This window comes from Apium graveolens, chromosome 10 (genome assembly GCF_009905375.1).
Source record: "Apium graveolens cultivar Ventura chromosome 10, ASM990537v1, whole genome shotgun sequence".
NCBI lineage: Eukaryota > Viridiplantae > Streptophyta > Magnoliopsida > Apiales > Apiaceae > Apium > Apium graveolens.
In genome coordinates, this window is record NC_133656.1 from 166,667,297 (window position 1) to 166,684,649 (window position 17,353).

Consider the following 17,353-nt stretch of genomic DNA (forward strand, 5'->3'; position numbering starts at 1 on the left):
GTTTTTATAAGAATCAAGTTATACTCTGGTCAGAATGCATGGAAAAATATGCAGCATCATTAACTTGGTGATATAAAGTTACTAGCTATTTTTAAGCCTAAATGTGTTGGAAAACTGCCTTTATAAGATCGCTCTCGGCATAGCCAGACCAGTCCATGTGTAAGAATCAAATTGTTGTATCGGTAACCAAGTCGTCGAGTCGTCGAAGTGCCAGCGCGGAATGAGGAGTAACATTGTTATTGATGCTGAGCTTTAGTAACATACTTATACTTCTGAATTCTGATATATATGCTGTGAACAAACAATAAATATTGTACCATGTTTGTTTCCTTCCAATCTTGTTCACCAAAAGTAGACTGTTTTGAATTCTCAACTCTATTTTCTACTTAATTACGTATTCGTATTTAATTTTTACTTATTTGAAGTGAAGTCCTCGAAGCAAGTTTATTGTCTCAGATATTTAGTGTTCAGTTATCTCTAAAACGTCCAGAGTCAAACTGGTTGTCACATAAATCATACTAACTTTAAACCACGGTAAAAACATTTAAACATACAAATATTTAGTTTATTTTTTGTTTTTCTTTTCCGGAAGTTAGGTCACTTTGAACTAGGTCTAATGCAAAATTTCAGGAAATTTGTTACAGAAAGAATTTGAACTAGGTGTAATTCAAAATTTCATGGCCCGTACGAAATTTGTTACAGAAAGAATTATGGATTACAAATAGATATTCAAGCTGCTAGCAGTCCTAATTTTACAAAATTAAAATAAAAAAATAGATAAATGAGACTCAAGATTATACCTTTTCTGTTCTGTTCTTGTCGATCCATCGGACTACTCTTATCAATCTATCGGAGAAAGAATGAAAAATACAATTTGAACCGACGAGCAAATATAATCTGTACCAATGCCAAAATTTATAGCGCTCAATCGATCTGAAGAATAAGAAAATATAATATGAACTAATGTCAAGATTTCTAACGCGAGCTATAATAAAATTCAGAAGTCATTATAATTTTATTATTAGTTTGTTATACTCTTTCACCACTTTAAGCACTAGATTTTGAACCCGACGTAAAAATTAGATACGAAATACTGATGAAATAAAGTTTATAATTATAGTTAGTTTACTCTAAAATCTTAATGTGATTAAGTTATGTATAAACATGTATAATAAGTTTTAACAAAGTTTTGAATATGTTTTCAACTGAATTTGTAGTTCTAACTCATTGTAATTGGGGTTAATTTTGGCAACATAAGAAGTGAATGTTTGACAATGAAAAATGGCTGACAATTATATAACTATTGACAATGAAAAATTAATGACATATATTATCTACAATGCTATTGACAATTAAAAATGGGTGACAAATATATAATCTACATCAGTTATAATTTTTTTAAAAAAATGAGTTCAACCTTTCATTTTTTTTATGATTTGTACACTTGGCTGTTCTGTTAATTTTGAGCAACCATGAACCATTTTTTTTGGTTTTAGGAGTATATCTCAAATCAGACACTGAACTGCATGGTCCAAATCGAGGTGTTTTGTCTTTATGCAAGTGCCAAGGACTCGCTTACATGCATTTTTTTCCTGAGTTCCTGCAATTTTTCATCAGAGATGTAAAGTTAATTTACATTTTACTCTAATGCAAGGATAAATGCCGAAATTGCAGAATTTGGGTCATACAGATACAAGTCAGATATAAGTTTGTGCTTGGTTATCTTGATCCCAAGTAGGATTCGTGTTACTAGAGCTTCTAACGTCTTGCAAAGCATTATACGTGCTGCAGAAAATGGTGTATTAGTGGTCGATGGACGCGGCTGACAAGTGACAACTTTGCTGAAAGAGAGTGCAAACTCAAGTTCGAGATAATCAGAACACTAAAAGTCATAGCATTCCGTTTTTTTTTGAGGAACATGGACCAGGTAAGCCTTCCGTGAAAGAGTGATGGAGGTAATACAGTTTATCATCATTACGGTATCACTTCAAAAGGAGAAAACGAAAGGAAGGGGTAATTTTTGAGGCGTGACTTCTGCAATTAAGTTTCGGAAAATGTCAGTGTTACGCCCAGATTCCTTCGGGAGCTTGAACAGTCTTCGGCTGCCTCGGCTGCCTGGAAGATGGTTTCGGCTTATACCTGAAAGTGAAGAGAATGCGAGGGTTTGTACCCCCGATTCACCTCCGGTGTGAAAATCAGAATCTGGTTGTAAGGGTAGGGTAATAATACAAGAATAGCAGAGTGTTTACGAGAATGTATGTATGTTTTGTCTTACTTCACAAGGGTTTTTATACCCAATTCTGCCTTGAATGTCCAGCCGTTACAAATCATTAACGAGAGAGTGAAAATGGGGCGTTATGTCCCTTGTTCTTTCCAACGGTCTGCTAGTAGTGGGCCTTGGCCTGAGCTTCCGTGGGCCTTCGTCTCGCGGGCCTGAAGGTTCTTCGGCCCAGTAGCTTAACCGCATATTGGGCCTTCGTTCGGTGGGCCCTGTTGGGCCTATAACCAACATGTCCCTGTCCTTCGGCAGGGCCTTCGGGCCGGCCGACGGACACCGGTTTCGGCCCATATTGGGGGGAAAGGACCCTAGGGCGACCGCTTCAGTTCCGCCTCAATCTTCGGTCGTACACGTGGCATGCTTGTGGGAACTTGCAGTGTATTAACTCGACAGCTGTTGGCACGTCTTTCCATGGCTCAATCTTAGCCGTTGAATCTCAACCGTTTCGATCTGGGCCGTTTATTTTAAAAAACCCCAAACGTCGCCTTTACAAATTCATTTTAGGCGCCTATATAAGCCCATTTGTACATTTCCTTTTCTTTTCATCATTTTCAGTTTCTCCACACACAGCAACAAACTGCGGCGAGTTTCTCAATCACGGGCAACAACAACTCTATTTTCCCAGATTATCCCATCTCAATCCAAGAGCACATTCAAATCAGTAATTTTCTTTTCTTGCTTTTCAATTTCCTGGTACATTTGCATGCAAGTTTCTGTGTTTTATGATGTTTGCATGTGGGCTCAAGGGTTTTTATCTGGGTTCTGAATTTAGGGGACTTTTCTGGGTTTTATACGTGTGTTGTTGCGCTTTTTGGAGTTTTTAACCTTTTGGGCATTTTTGGGTAGGAAATAGAAGTTTTTCCGGGTTCCCCTATGGGTTTAAAGATGGCATGCGAGGTGTTTTTTGGCCAAGAACGCTCTTCGGGGGGTTCTTAGTTTAAGAACATCCTTCGGGAGCCGACCCGGGGGCTGATGGGCGGTTCGGAGTTTAAAGATGGCAGGCGAAGGGTTTTTTGGGGGGCAAGTACATCCTTCGGGAGACTTGCCCTTTAGAACAGTCTTCGGGAGCCGACTTCAGATCTTTTTCCTGTTCGCTCGGTTCTAGGACATGTACTCGGCCTTCTAATATTTTTTTTTATTTTTCCTTTGTCGTGTCCCGAGTACATGGACTAACGTCACTCTGTTTCCGAATACAGGGAGATGGACCGAGCGAACCGCCCCCCAGAGACTTGGGATCCGAGGTCGGGCACCTTGGTGGGAACCTCTTCTATCCGCCCCGAGAGAACGAGTCGGGATCTTTACGGTTCGGTGGTGAATTACCCGGCGGCGAATAACCGGTCGGAGTTGACGAAGGAGAGAATAGTCCAGATGTATTCGGACTTCTTCGTCCCTCGGAATTTCTTTTGGTTCTACGCCCCCAAGGAGCACGAGCGGATTTATGACACGCCTGGAGTGCCCGAAGGGTTTGGAGGCTGTGCCGTCGGGATCTCGGAGGCGGCCTTCAAATGTGGCTTCAGAGTGCCAATTCTGAAGATGGTGAAATGGCTCTTCAGACAGATGGGGATCGCTCTGGGGCAGATGGATCCCAATGGATTCATCCATATCAATTGCTTCCAGAACAGGTGTCTCCATGCCGGAGTTCTTCCAACTCCGAGGCTATTCTGGTGGCATTACGACTTCCGGAAGAACCCGAAGAGTCCGGGTTTTTATACCATCGTTCGTCGGGCTGGCCGAGCGGATTGGACGGCTACCAACTCCAGCAACAAACAGACCCACACTCACTGATTGGCTCCGTTGGGCGTCTGGCGGGACGTGAACCCTGCGCTGCTCCTCGCTCCGAGTCTAACAGAGAGGGAGAAGGAGGACTACGCGGCCCTGGTAGACGTCAACGTGAGTAAGTTGACTCCCGAGGAGTTTCGGGATAGAGATTGGCTCCTCAGCTTGTGGGGTAGCTTGTGGGGTGGGGGTAACAAAACCTTTTCCTTCATTCTTTCCTTAAGTAGTTTTGTTCGCCCACATATTTTGTTCCTTTTATATGCATTCTGTTATATATGTTCGTGCTGACTTGTCTACTGTTTACATCTCAGTGTCTTCAAGAGAGGCTCTGATTGAGAGGAAGAAGGCCAGGGCGGCCAAAAAATGGCCGCAGAAGAGGCGGCGAAGAAGAAGGCTGCTGATGGAGGGTCCATGCCGAATCCCTCCGAGGAGACGGAGGATAGATCGGAGGCGGAGAGGGTCACGCCGCTCCGTCAGGCTCCGGAGGCCTCCAATAGGGACGAGGATGAGCCAGTGGTGGTGAGGGAAGGAAACTCTTCCAAGAGGACCCGTAGCCGGGAGGGGGTCGTTCACTCCTATCTTCCTGGATGGGGTGTGTTGACGTCCGACCACACTGTCTACCCGGCGAGGCAGTCTACGAAGGAGGTTGCTTCGGACCTCTGCCATGGCCTCCAACTCCCAGCCGATCTGCCGGCTTTTGCTTCGGCCTCTCCGACCGAGGCTTGCACTGAGCTTCTGTCCTTTTTGTCCCTGGTATGTTTTAAGTTTTTATTTTTTCTTTCGTTCGTCCTTTTTTCCTTCAACACCTTTCCTAATGCTTTTGCCTTGTCTTTTTTGCAGGCTGCTCCTTGGGCCGCAGCTGTGGAGGATAAAGTCAGGGACATGGAGACTCAGATGGCCGAGGTGAAAGAGCTGGAGAGAAGGGCCACGGTGGCCGAAGAGGAACTCGTAAGGGTGAAAGCCCAGAGCGAGGTCCTGGATGGCGAGGCCACCGCGCTGAGGGGGGATAAGTCCCGGCTGGAGAAGGAGTTGGAGAAGGCGAACCGGAGAATCTCCCACCGGAACGTCCAGCTGAAGTGGTCCCGAAAGGAGCTTCGGAAGAAGCGGAAACAGCTGGACCGGACGGAGGAGCGCTGCTTCCAGTTCGGCACTGACCATGTCCTGGAGAAGGCCCATGGTCTGAACTTGGATTATAAGCAGTTGCTGGACGATAGTCTGGAGGATCCGATCGGCCGACCAGCAGTTGAAGTCTCTCATGTCTCCTCCGGCGAAGACGAAGAGCTCTCGGATGAAGACCCTCAGGCCTAAGCTTTCAGCACTGAGGTGCTTGATATGACGGAAGATGATCTTGTTGCGAAGTTTGCCGTTGGTGTTTCCATGGTCATACCCAACTCTTGCAGCGGCATTCTTCGTTCATCTCTTTGACTTGTATTTTTATTTTTTGTAATCGGTACTCTGCCTTTTGTAATTGGTACTCCTGCCTTCGAGATTTTGTAATTTAACTAGCCTTCGGGCTTTTATATTTTAATGCATCTTTCATCTTTCGTCAGCATTGTTTTTTATTTACTGATTTTTAATAGTTGTATCTTCGGCTTCATTCGCCTTAACAATTAAAACGAATCGCCTCTTCGGCATTATTGATGCCTTAAATTGTATCTTCGGCTTCATTTGCCTTGACAATTTTAATGAATCGTCTCTTCGGCATTATTGATGCCTTAACGATTTCAATAAAATAAATTGTATCTTTGGCTTCATTCTCCTTAACAATTTTAACGAAATAAATCGTATCTTCGGCTTATTCATTCGCCTTAACGATTTTGATAAAATGAATTGTATTTTCGGCTTTATATGCCTTAACAATTTTAACAATTTTAATAAAATGAATCATATCTTCGGCTTATTCATTTGCCTTAACGATCTTAATAAAGTGAATCGTTGCCTTACTACCCCCTATGGCCCCAAGGGTTAAAGGCCGAAGGCGACTTCGGGCTGTTAATTCTTTTACTGTACTTAGGCGAAGGAACAGGGATGCTGATCTTTTAGCGATTGCCCCTAGATCAGCATGTCACGGTTTGTTCGTCCAATAGGAGGTCTTCTTCGGGATTGCCCCTAGACCTGGTTTTGGGTCCTTTTTTGAACACGTGATTGAGTCTGAAGGACCATGTTCTTCTTTTAGATTGCCCCGGGACAGGGGTTCCTTCGAATTTTTTAATATCAAATGAATAAGGGAAGACGAATGATATGGCGTTATTCTAGGATTGCCCCTTAAGGCCCTTAATTCGTGTTTACCATGTGCAAATTGAATCATAATAATGTAGTGAAGGATGTTCGAGTTTTGGGTGATTGCCCCTTATGTTACATGTTTAATTAACAAATTAGACAAGGGCGGCGGCCGAATGGTTTATCTTCTTCGGGATCGCCCTCAGATAATACTCGGGCGGCCGCGACATGTGTAAATAAAGAAATGTGACTGCATATGCTTCTTTATTTATAATTGAATTGTTTATATTCTTCACATAGAATTCAAATACAAACTTTTAAAGAAATTTCTTACTGATAAAATTTTCGAAGGCGACTGGCGTGCCAAGTGTTTTTGATTGCTTCACCCGACAACGTTTCAAGCTTGTACGTTCCGGGGCGAACGACTTCGATCACCTTATAGGGCCCTTCACAGTTAGGCTGAAGCTTTCCTTGTTTGGCCGGCATAGATGCGACCAACTCCCTTAGGACTAGGTCTCCGACTCCGAAGGACCTTTTCTTCACATTAGAGTCATAGTGTTGTGCCGCTTGTAGTAAGTGCCTCATGTTCCTTTGGTGGGCGGCTTCCCTTTCCTCCTCCAATAAGTCTACGTTCGCCCTCAGCCCGAAGCTATTAGTTTTCACATTGTAGGTCTCGGTTCGGTATGATTCCAAGCCCACTTCTACAGGAACTAGGGCCTCGGTTCCATAGGCCATTCTGAAAGGAGTTTCTCTCGTTGATGTCCTAAGGGTCGTTCGGTAAGCCCATAAGATCCAAGGGAGTTCTTCCACCCATCTTCTTTTGGCCTCGCCCAACCTATTTTTTATTCCTCGAAATATCACTTTGTTTGCCGCTTCGATTGCCCCATTTCCTTGCGGGTGGGCGACTGAGCTAAATTTCTGTTCAATTCCGAAATGGTGCAGAAACTTGCGGAATTTGTTCCCAATAAACTGAGTCCCATTATCTGAGATGCACGTTTTCGGAATGCCAAATCGGAGAATGACCTGTTCCAGGAAGAACTTTTTCGCGGCTTCTTCCGTTATGGATGACAAAGGACGGGCTTCGACCTACTTGGTCATGTAGTCGATGGCGATTATGCAGTACTTCGCTTGCTTCGTGCTAGTTGGTAGTATGCCGACTATGTCCACGGCCCATACGGCGTATGGGATAGGGCTTAGTACATAGGTCATTTCTTCTAGGGGCTGTTTCGGGATAGTGGCGAACAACTGGCACTGTACACACCTTTTTGCATAGTCGCTGGCGTCGGCTTTCAGAGTGGGCCAGAAGAATCCTTGTCGGAGAATTTTAAAGGCGAGCGACCGACCAGCCAGGTGCTCGCCGCAAATTCCTTCGTGCACTGCCTCTAGAGCCTGTTGCTGTTCTTCGTTGTTCAAACATCGCAGAAGGGGCTGACTGACTGACCGACGATACATTCGCCCATTAACTATTGTGTAGCTCGATGCTCTGTATTTAATTTTCAGCGCTTCTTTTCGGTCTGGGGGTAGAATGCCTTTCTCCAGAAAGTTCCTGAGTGGGGTCATCCAGTCGCTCCCCTGGTGAATTTCAAGACATTCTTTCTTCTCGATCGAAGGCGTCTTGGCTTCGGTGAGGTAAATAGAACCAGTTAAGTTCCGTGTCTCAGCCGAAGCTAGCCTGGAAAGGGCGTCTGCCCTAGAATTGTTCTCTCTGCCAATTTGACTTAGTTCAAAGGTTTCAGATGACGAAGAAGCATCTCGTACCTTGGCAGCATAGGTTTTCGTTCGGGGATCCCTTTGCTCATATTCCCCCGTGAAGTGTTTCACAACCAACATGGAATCGCTGAAGGCCCTTAGGTGCTTCGCCTCAAGGCTTCGGGCCAGCTTCATTCCTGCGAGGAGTGCCTCATATTCGGCCTCATTATTTGTCAAAGGAAAGTCGAATCTTATGGCTTGGCATATCTCGAATCCTTCGGGGCTGGAGAGGATTAAGCCGGCCCCACACTTTTTTCCGGCTACCGACCCATCTACAAAAAGTTTCCACTTCCATAGGATCCGGATTAGTTGTTCGTCGGGTGAAAGATCCTTCGGACCCGAGAATGTGCATTCAACCATTAAGTCGGCCAAAGCCTGGGCCTTAATTGCCGTTCGGGGAACGTACTCGAGATCAAATTCCCCGAGTTCGATGGACCATGCTACGACTCTTCCAGAGGCTTCGGGCCTAGTCAAAATCTTCTTCAGAGGTTGGTTGGTGACAACTTGGATCGTCCGACCTTGAAAATAATGTCGCAATTTTCGGGAGGCCATAACCAACCCATATGCGAATTTTTCGGCGTTAGGGTACCTTGTCTCTGCATCCTTGAGTACATGGGACACGTAGAACACGGGATGCTGATTGCCCTCGTAGTTTTTCACAAGGACGTCCCCTAGAGTTCTGTCGGACACGGCTAAATAAAGCTGAAGGGTTTCCTTCGGATCGGGCCTCATCAAGAGTGGTGCATTTGTAAGATATTCTTTTACTTCTTCGAATGCCTTTTGACATTCAGGCCCCATTCAAAATTCTTTGACCCTTTGAGCACGGCGAAGAAGGGGAGTGCCTTCTCGGCTGACCGGGAAATGAAACGCCGAAGGGCGGCGAGCCGACCTGTCAGTTTCTGGATGTCTCTGATGCATTTGGGAGGTTCCATATTAATAACTGCCTCGATATTCTCTGGGTTCGCCTCTATTCCCCGGGCGGTGACCATGTAACCGAGAAACTTGCCACTAGAGACTCTGAAGGTATATTTGTTCGGATTTATCCTCATGTTGTTCTTTCAGAGCGTTTCGAAGCATTTTTTTAAGTCTTCGGCATGATCTTGGAATAGTGATTTTACTATCATATCATCCACATATGCTTCCATGTTCCTTCCGATCTGCTCTTTAAAGACCTTGTTCACCATTCGCTGGAATGTGGCTCCAGCGTTCTTCAGTCCGAAGGGCATTTTAATATAAGCATAAGTCCCCTTCGGAGTTATGAACGTTGTCTTGGGCACATCCCTATCATTCATAGCAATTTGATGATAACCAGAAAAAGTGTCCAAAAAACTAAGTACCTCATATCCTGCCGTGGCGTCTATCAGTTGGTCGATGTTAGGCAATGGGTAGTGATCCTTCGGACATGCTTTATTGAGATCCGTGTAATCCACGCACATCCTCCATTTCCCATTTGACTTCTTGACGACCACCACATTGGCTAGCCAGTCGAAATACTCAATTTCCTCGATAAATTTGGCTTCTAACAATTTTTCCACTTCAGCCTCTATGACCTTCTGTCGTTCGACTGCAAATGTCCTCTTCTTCTGCTTTACCGGCTTGGCCTCGGGCTGCACATTCAAGCAATGCGTTGCCGTCTTGGGATCCAATCCGGGCATGTCTTCCGGCCCCCAAGCGAACGGTTTTGCCGAATGACAGCTATTATCTTTGTCTTCATATCCGCCCCCATGTTTTTTCCAATCCGAACCATCTTTCCCGAATGACCCACGTACAATTCCACTTCTTCGGTCTCCGCGGCGGGTTCGGCGATCGGGCTTGAGAGATCGACCCCAAATTTCTCCAACTCGATGTTCAATGTTTCCCGGCTTTCGCTGGGTTCGGATTCTGCCCGCTTCCTCTTCCCGGTTCCATCCGGTCCTTCATATTCCTGATCCTTCTCAAGATCTTCAAGCATTATGATTCGGGCGGTTTTCTGATCGCCCCTCATTTCTCCTACCCCTTTTTCAGTGGGGAACTTAAGTTTAAGGTGGCATATAGACTCCACTGCTTCAAAGGTCGATAAGAAGGGCCTGCCGAATATTGCATTGTACGGGCTTTCGATCCGAACTACATAGAACTTCACCAGCTTTTCGACGGTATATGGCAACTTGCCTAGGAGGACTGCTAGAGTAATCGTTCCTTCGAACTGAATGGGATGCCCTCCGATGGCATAAAGGGGAGCCTCGTTGCAGGGCTCTAGTTGCTCTCCGGCCAAGTTCATCTTGCAGTAGGTTTTGTAGAACAGTATGTTGGCCGAGCTGCCTGTATCCACCATTATTTTCCATATCTTATTCTGCCCGATGATAGAATTGATGATTAGAGGATCCTCGTCCGGGCGAATGACATCCTCGTAGTCTTCGGTGCTCAAGGTCATGGGCATATGGGGCTTCGCTTGTCCGAACTGATACATGTTGTACACTTGTCGGACATACTTCTCCTTTGCTGTCTTACTATCCTTATCCAGGATGCTTCCCCCAGATATAGTTTTTACTTCGCCCCTTATCCTGTCCCTTCGCTCTGGCTCATCGGCCTATACCTCCTCCTCTTGGTTCTCCTTCGGCCCCAACCTATCTCTCAGATCTCGGACGAACTGATTAAGCTCGCCGTCTTTGATCATGCGCTCAATGAGCTTTTTGAGGTGATAACACTCATCGGTGTTATGCCCCTTGTCTCTGTGATAGTCACAGTACTTATCGGGGTTTTTCTTGTGGTTCGGGACCTTCATCTTGGCGGGGCGAACAAATCCTGGTTTGCCCTTGATCTCATGGAGAATCTTGGAGATCGGCGCATTCAAAGGGGTGAATACAGCCGAATCTCTATCTCGTCGCCGTTCGGCCCCACGATCTGTTTCTTTCCTTCCTTCTTTCCTGCTATCCCTTCGGTCAGATCTTGATCTTGAGCCCTCATATCTGTCGGTTCGCTTTGATCGGTCGTCTCTTCTTGAATCTTTATACCCCCAATACTTTCCATCTGTCGGCGAATATTCTCGCATCTTACATATATATCATTCAGGGATTTTGGGGGAAAATCGTAAAGAGATGAGCGAAGCGTTTTACCTTTATAGGGGTCCAGCCCCGCCGTTAGGAAGCCCATTGCTTTGATTTTGTCCAGGTTAGTGACCATCCCCGCTTCTTCCTTGAACCGAACGAGATAATCCCCCAGCTCTTCATTCGCCCTCTGTCTGCAGTGGACCAGGGCTTCAGTATCCTTCGCTTTTCGGCATAGGTGCGAGTAGTACTTCAAAAACTTCCTCTTCAACTGCTAGTAGGACCCGATGGACCGAGGTTTTAGGGACTTGTACCACATCGACGCAGACCCTTTGAGATAAGTCTTGAACATTTTGCACAACATAATATCATTGTGGCCCATTCCAACCATCAGGAGTTCATATTTTTCACAGTGGTCCTCGGGGTCTCCTTTCCCATTGAACTCGCTCATCTTAGGGAATTGTCTCTCTTCGCCCGGGGGGGGTCGGTATAGCTCGATTTCTTGTGTCACAACAGGTTCTCGATCGGGCCTCCTATCACCGAACAGGACCTTCTCTAGGCGGTTGAGCCTGAGGCGGGATCCATCGGGCTCTTCATCCGAATCAGAAGAAAAGGGTTGTTTGGTCCTTTTCCTTCGGGGACGCGAATCAGAGTTAAACTCATCTTCTTCGTCATACACCCTACGTTCCCTTCTATCCTTATTCATTCTGCCGGGCTCGTCGGCCCGCATTGCTTCCCGCAAAGTTCGTTCTTGCAGTTCAATTTCCTCCATTTGCAGCTGCAAGGCCTTCAGCCGGAGCGCATCAGCTTCTCTTTTCTTGGCTCGCGCTTCCGCTTCCTTGTCAACTTGATCAACTTTGGCCTTACCCTTCTCCGCGTGCCTTTTCTGCCCGGATCTTTAGGAGTAAGGCCTCTTCTTCAGAAGTTAGTGTAATAACCCCGTCCTCGTCGACTAGGGAGGACGGTTGTCCTTTGTCAGCAAAACCAGGCGGCGGTGAATGTTCATGAATTGTTTCTGTCATGGTCTCGTTCTCAGCTTGTAACTCTCGTATTTCCCACAGATGGCGCCAAATGTTACGCCCAGATTCCTTTGGGAGCTTGAACAGGCTTCGGCTGCCTGGAAGATGGCTTCAGCTTATACCTGAAAGTGAAGAGAATGCGAGAGTTTGTACCCCGATTCACCTCTGGTGTGAGAATTAGAATCTGGTTGTAAGGGTAGGGTAATAATACAAGAATAGCAGAGTGTTTACGAGAATGTCTGTATGTTTTGTCTTACTTCACAAGGATTTTTATATCCAATTCTGCCTTAAATGTCCAGCCGTTACAAATCATTAAGGAGAGAGTGAAAAAGGGGCGTTATGTCCCTTATTCTTTCCAACGGTCTGCGAGTAGTGGGCCTTGGCCTGGGCTTCCGTGGGCCTTCGTCTCGCGGGCCTGAAGGTTCTTCGGCCCAATAGTTTAACCGCATATTGGGCCTTTGTTCGGTGGTCCCTGTTGGGCCTATAACCAACAGTCAGAAATGTCAAGTACAATGTATAATTCAAAATAAAAGCAAACTCATTTCAGTATTCTGCCTTCTGCTGCAGGCATCTAACATCTGCTACTTGTGGCTATTATTATCATCAGGAGTTATAAAGATATGACAGAGCCGGATAGTGGATAAAAACATTGCAGCAGAATCTTGAAACAAGAGAACAGGCAATAACGCTCTTGACAATGTAAGTAGCAAGTCCATTGATGTACTTCAACAAAAACAGTGGAAAATAAACAAAACCAGAAGCCAAAATATAGAGAGTGTCTGCAACATAATGGATGCAACTCTGACCAAACTCTTAGACAGACAATTTCCATATAGATATCACAAAATTCTAGTTCACCCTCGGTGTGGCCCATTCCACGTGAAGAATTAGGTTGTCGTACCCATAACCATTCAACTTCATAATTGCCCTCTCTGCGTCTTCTTTGCTCACAAAGTTAACGAAGCCAAAACCTCTGCTAACTCCTGTTTTCTGATCAATGGCAACATATACACGACTCACTGGACCAAATGTGCGGAATAGCTCAAGCAAGTCAGGCTCTCTAGTGTCTTCCGATAAGTTGGTGACTCGAACTGAGTTCTCCTCATTCCGGCGTCTCATGTCGGGCATTGCTGGTCTCTCTGCACCAGCTCTCAAGCTTGGCGGGACATAAGTTCCCTTTGTGGTTCCGGTAGGGATTGTTGCGTCTGAAGTTGGGGGTTTATCAACAAAGGCATCAGTCTGCGGGGCAAGATCCTTGTAGGGGCATCTAGATGTCCAGTGATCGCCTTTTTTGCCACAAGTTCTGCACACCATGAGAACTGCTCCTTTTCCAAGCTGTGCCAAGGATTCTCCAGATACCTTGGCTTCATCTGGTTTAGAACCTGTTGACAAATCCTATAAGGATACAACTATAACAAAACCTCAGAGTTCTAAGCAACTCAATATTTTCTTATCCTTGATACTCCAATAGGAATATTTTATGAATGTATAATACATAAGAAGTAAGCTATATATAAATTACATTTGTTTACACTGTTCCATCCCATTTTAGATCAGGGGCTGCTAATTTTATCCACAGCCTTGTTGATTCATAGGCAAAGATTAATTCTTTAGTAAATGTACATTTTTGAGCTGGAACTAAGATTACAGGAAAGGCCACTAAAATGTTTATCTCATGGTTCCAAGAAATAGTTAGAAATGAAACATTCTTCTTTGAGGATGAAAAACAGAGTGCGGCAGGAAATCATCCAAGTTGTTAAAAGCTGATTTGCTATTCTGACCCAGTCAATATAAATGCTTCACCATTTACACTAGATATAAAAGAAAAAAATAACTTGAAGTTTGTTGAGAATGCAAAAGGACCAATCACTGGCTGTAAAGAAGGTAAGACAGAAGGACAAATTCATGTTTATAGGCAGCCTGAATGAAGTGGAGGATCACTGTTATCAAGTCAAAAACTTGTGGTTTACATGTCGTGATTCAAAAATTATAAGAAATATTCATTCATCGTCCATGAGGCAGGTCATAATCTGGATAAAAACACAACGACAAGTGGTAAGAACTGGACAATATAAAATTTGTTTTACTTATATATCTCGTATAGCATCTCAATTGCAAACTAAATCCCTAATTTTGTCGTGATTTGATCTTACTTTCTAAACTCGCATAATATTATACTAACCTACACCACCAACATCCACCTGAAATGTTCCTACCAAAGCCAGTCCCCATTTGTCACAGTTCTCATCTATCTTTCTTCGGGTGATTCCTTTTTGTTTTTGGTCACTACTGTCTCCATCATCTGTTTCACGTCATAGTCACACTCTTAACTTAATAAACCAACTATGCTTAGTCCATAAGCTATAATCTAGATTGTAGATTCTAAGTATGATGTCAATTACTTTCTTTACACCACACATGATTTTTATACTTTCTATAAACCCTACAGTTTATGTAATAATTATGTGCTAGATAATTACAGTAGTGTACATAATCTGCTAAACTTACATACCCAATGTCAAAAACAGCAACTGGAAACAAAATACTAATAGAACAACTGCACTACCGTCAATATGTAATCCACATAACATACCAACATCTCCTGATATTTGCTATATCATCCTTGTTTAAACATGCAACAGAACTCTTACCATCTAATTTTTTTTTGAGAATCTTATCATCCAAAAACACAAAAACCTAAACAAAAAAAATTAGTACAAAATCCCCATAATGCAAAACAAACATCAACAATTCGTCAAAGACTTTATCCACAATACTGCAAACACAACCTCACCCCCTCCCAAACCTAGACACAAACACAAAAATAGAACATATGAGAATATTAAAAGATATATGCATTCATACACATATACATAAATCCTTGCTAGATCATTCCTTGTTTACGCAAGCAGACACCATTTTTAACAAAATTAGACAATCCAACATTAATCAATGTATGTATATTAATATAAAATTCTGGAAAGAGTTCCTCCAATAATCACAAATAAAAAAATGGTACATAAATGGCCACAACAGAACCCAAAAATTAAGATTTCATCAAAAACTACATCCACATTAAAACCACAAACATTAACAACATCAACACAAAACAACATGTAAAAAAAAGATGTGAATATAAATGGTATAAAAAAGGACACAAACCAGGAGGTCGAGGACGTTCAAGAGAGATTTCTTCAGTGGAAACCATAGTAAGTCTAGCACCAACATCTTCACGAACCGCATCACCAAACTTGGGCCATGATCGTCTCTCCACGGCCCGTTTACTCAAACGGGCCTTACCTACTTTTCTTACGCGTGTTGTAGATGTCATCTTTATTTTATTACCATCATCATTAAATTTATATTCGATCACCTTTTTTATACCGTTTTCATCAGGCCCGATCACTTGTTTAGGTGGTAGTAAAAAATCCAAATCTTCTCCGTCATCTTCTTCAAGCTCGCCCCATCGGAGCTTCCCGGGTTGGGCTGAACCGGGTCTGTCCAACGCCATGGATTTGCGAGCACTTTTGTGAAATGAACAGGTAAGAGATATGTGCACGTGTATGTATGTTGTTTGGTGTACTGATTTTAAGTGTTTGATACTGTGGTAGGGTTGATTATTTGTGGGATAAATTTAATATAACAATTTTATAATTAATATATTTGATAACTAATAAAAAAAGAGAGCAGAAAGTAGTGTCTTGTCAAATTTATTGATTTAACGGGAACGGAGGAAGATCTAACAAGTATAGGAAAACAGATTTGTGATTCGTATCTGGCTTTTTTCTGAATCGAACATAGTGCATGTTTGGGGCGCCGTTTTCGGCCACTTATATGAGCCAAAGCGCATTTTAATAAAACCTGTACCGTTTGACTGATTTTCAGAATGATCATATATCCTTATTATTTGAGAAAAGCAGGAAGTTAAATCCCAGGTACATTCACGATGTTATTCAACTCATTTCTCTTAAATAATTGTTATTCTTATTATTTTATATTTATTTTCAATATTTTATTATTTACATTGGTTATATAAATATAACATAAGGATATCTAACTAAGTATCCCGAATATATATCTTTTATAAATAAATATTTACATTAATGAGACATATGAAAATTATTAGATTATTTTTTAGATAATTCGAATAATAAAACTAAGTTTTAACATCATAAGTAGGTTGAAATTTTTTTCCAAGTGAATAAGTGCCAAAGAAAATATAAACCTGATTCACGTAGATAAGTCATGTGTTTCAGTTAAAATATTTTAATTTACGTTATTTAGTTTTATTTTCGCCGATATAAATAATGTATATCATTTAGTTTTATTCCGAGGTCATTATGCTTGTTTTAAAAAAAATCTTTTTTTATTTTATATTCATGTATTAAAATTATTAATTCATGTAATTTGTAATTTGCATTTTAATTTCGTTTCAAAAAAATTGTAACTTATAAGTTATGATTATTAAACACGTTATCAACTTAAAAATAACTTTCATATAATTTATATAATACTTTTCAACTTAAAATCATAAGTTATTTTATAAAAAAATCCCAAACGGGCCGGTAGTGCATGTTTGGTACCAGGTTCATTTTGCTTAAATGGACAGAAATCCCATTTACAGTTATTGCCATTTTCTGATCTCATTTTCTTCTTTATTTTAGTTGAACACCAATTTAACTCTGCGTCCTAATTTCTTTTTAATATTATAATATTTCTTTGTTTTCTAAACCGTAACATATAAATAATTTTGCTTGATATTATCATCTTTGAATATTTAAACTTTCAAAATTTTTGAATTACTGGTTAATTATTTTTTATTTTATTTTGATTTTAGTCAAATTGTATAATTTTTTAGCCCCTCTAAATAGTAATATATATTATTTTATTTTAGCACCAGACTATTGTACCGACCAAACAATTTTATTTTAATCGGGATGTATAGTGTATATTATATAAAGTTGTCCCGATTTCATTATCCTTATTTCTAAATTTTATCATTTTTGTATTATATTTATGTATTAAAATTATTAGCTAATGTAAAAAAAAATGTAATTTGCATTTTGATTTCTTTTCAAAAAACAAAAATAATAAAATTATAAGTTATGATTTAACAAACACATCATCGACTTATACATAACTTATACTCAAGATTATCCAAACACTTAAATAACTTAGAATTTACGATATTCATATCACTTACCTGATAACAAGATGCACAAAATGATCCTGGTCCCCCAAGTTCGGGATAAGATTAGGTGTCCCCAAAAAATATTATAATATATAAA

The 17,353-nt window shown here is 42.1% G+C and overlaps 1 protein-coding gene across 1 annotated transcript; it reads right to left on the bottom strand.

Moving 5' to 3' along the window:
• Nucleotides 1–12,743: 12,743 nt before the first annotated feature.
• On the bottom strand, nt 12,744–15,678 carry LOC141692619 (uncharacterized). Its single transcript, XM_074497509.1, has 2 exons — nt 15,228–15,678; nt 12,744–13,447 (listed from the first exon to the last, which is right to left on the bottom strand). The coding sequence occupies exons 1-2, from the start codon at nt 15,574–15,576 to the stop codon at nt 12,915–12,917; spliced, it is 882 nt and encodes a 293-aa protein (XP_074353610.1). The 5' UTR covers nt 15,577–15,678; the 3' UTR covers nt 12,744–12,914.
• Between the last annotated feature and the right edge of the window lie 1,675 nt (nt 15,679–17,353).

Bases quoted from the DNA above. Each gene is read 5' to 3' on its own strand.
- LOC141692619 (XM_074497509.1), bottom strand. From the start codon at position 15,576: ATGGCGTTGGACAGACCCGGTTCAGCCCAACCCGGGAAGCTCCGATGG. The intron at 13,448-15,227 runs GTTTGTGTCCTT...ATTTGTCAACAG, and splicing joins TGAACGTCCTCGACCTCCTG to GTTCTAAACCAGATGAAGCC.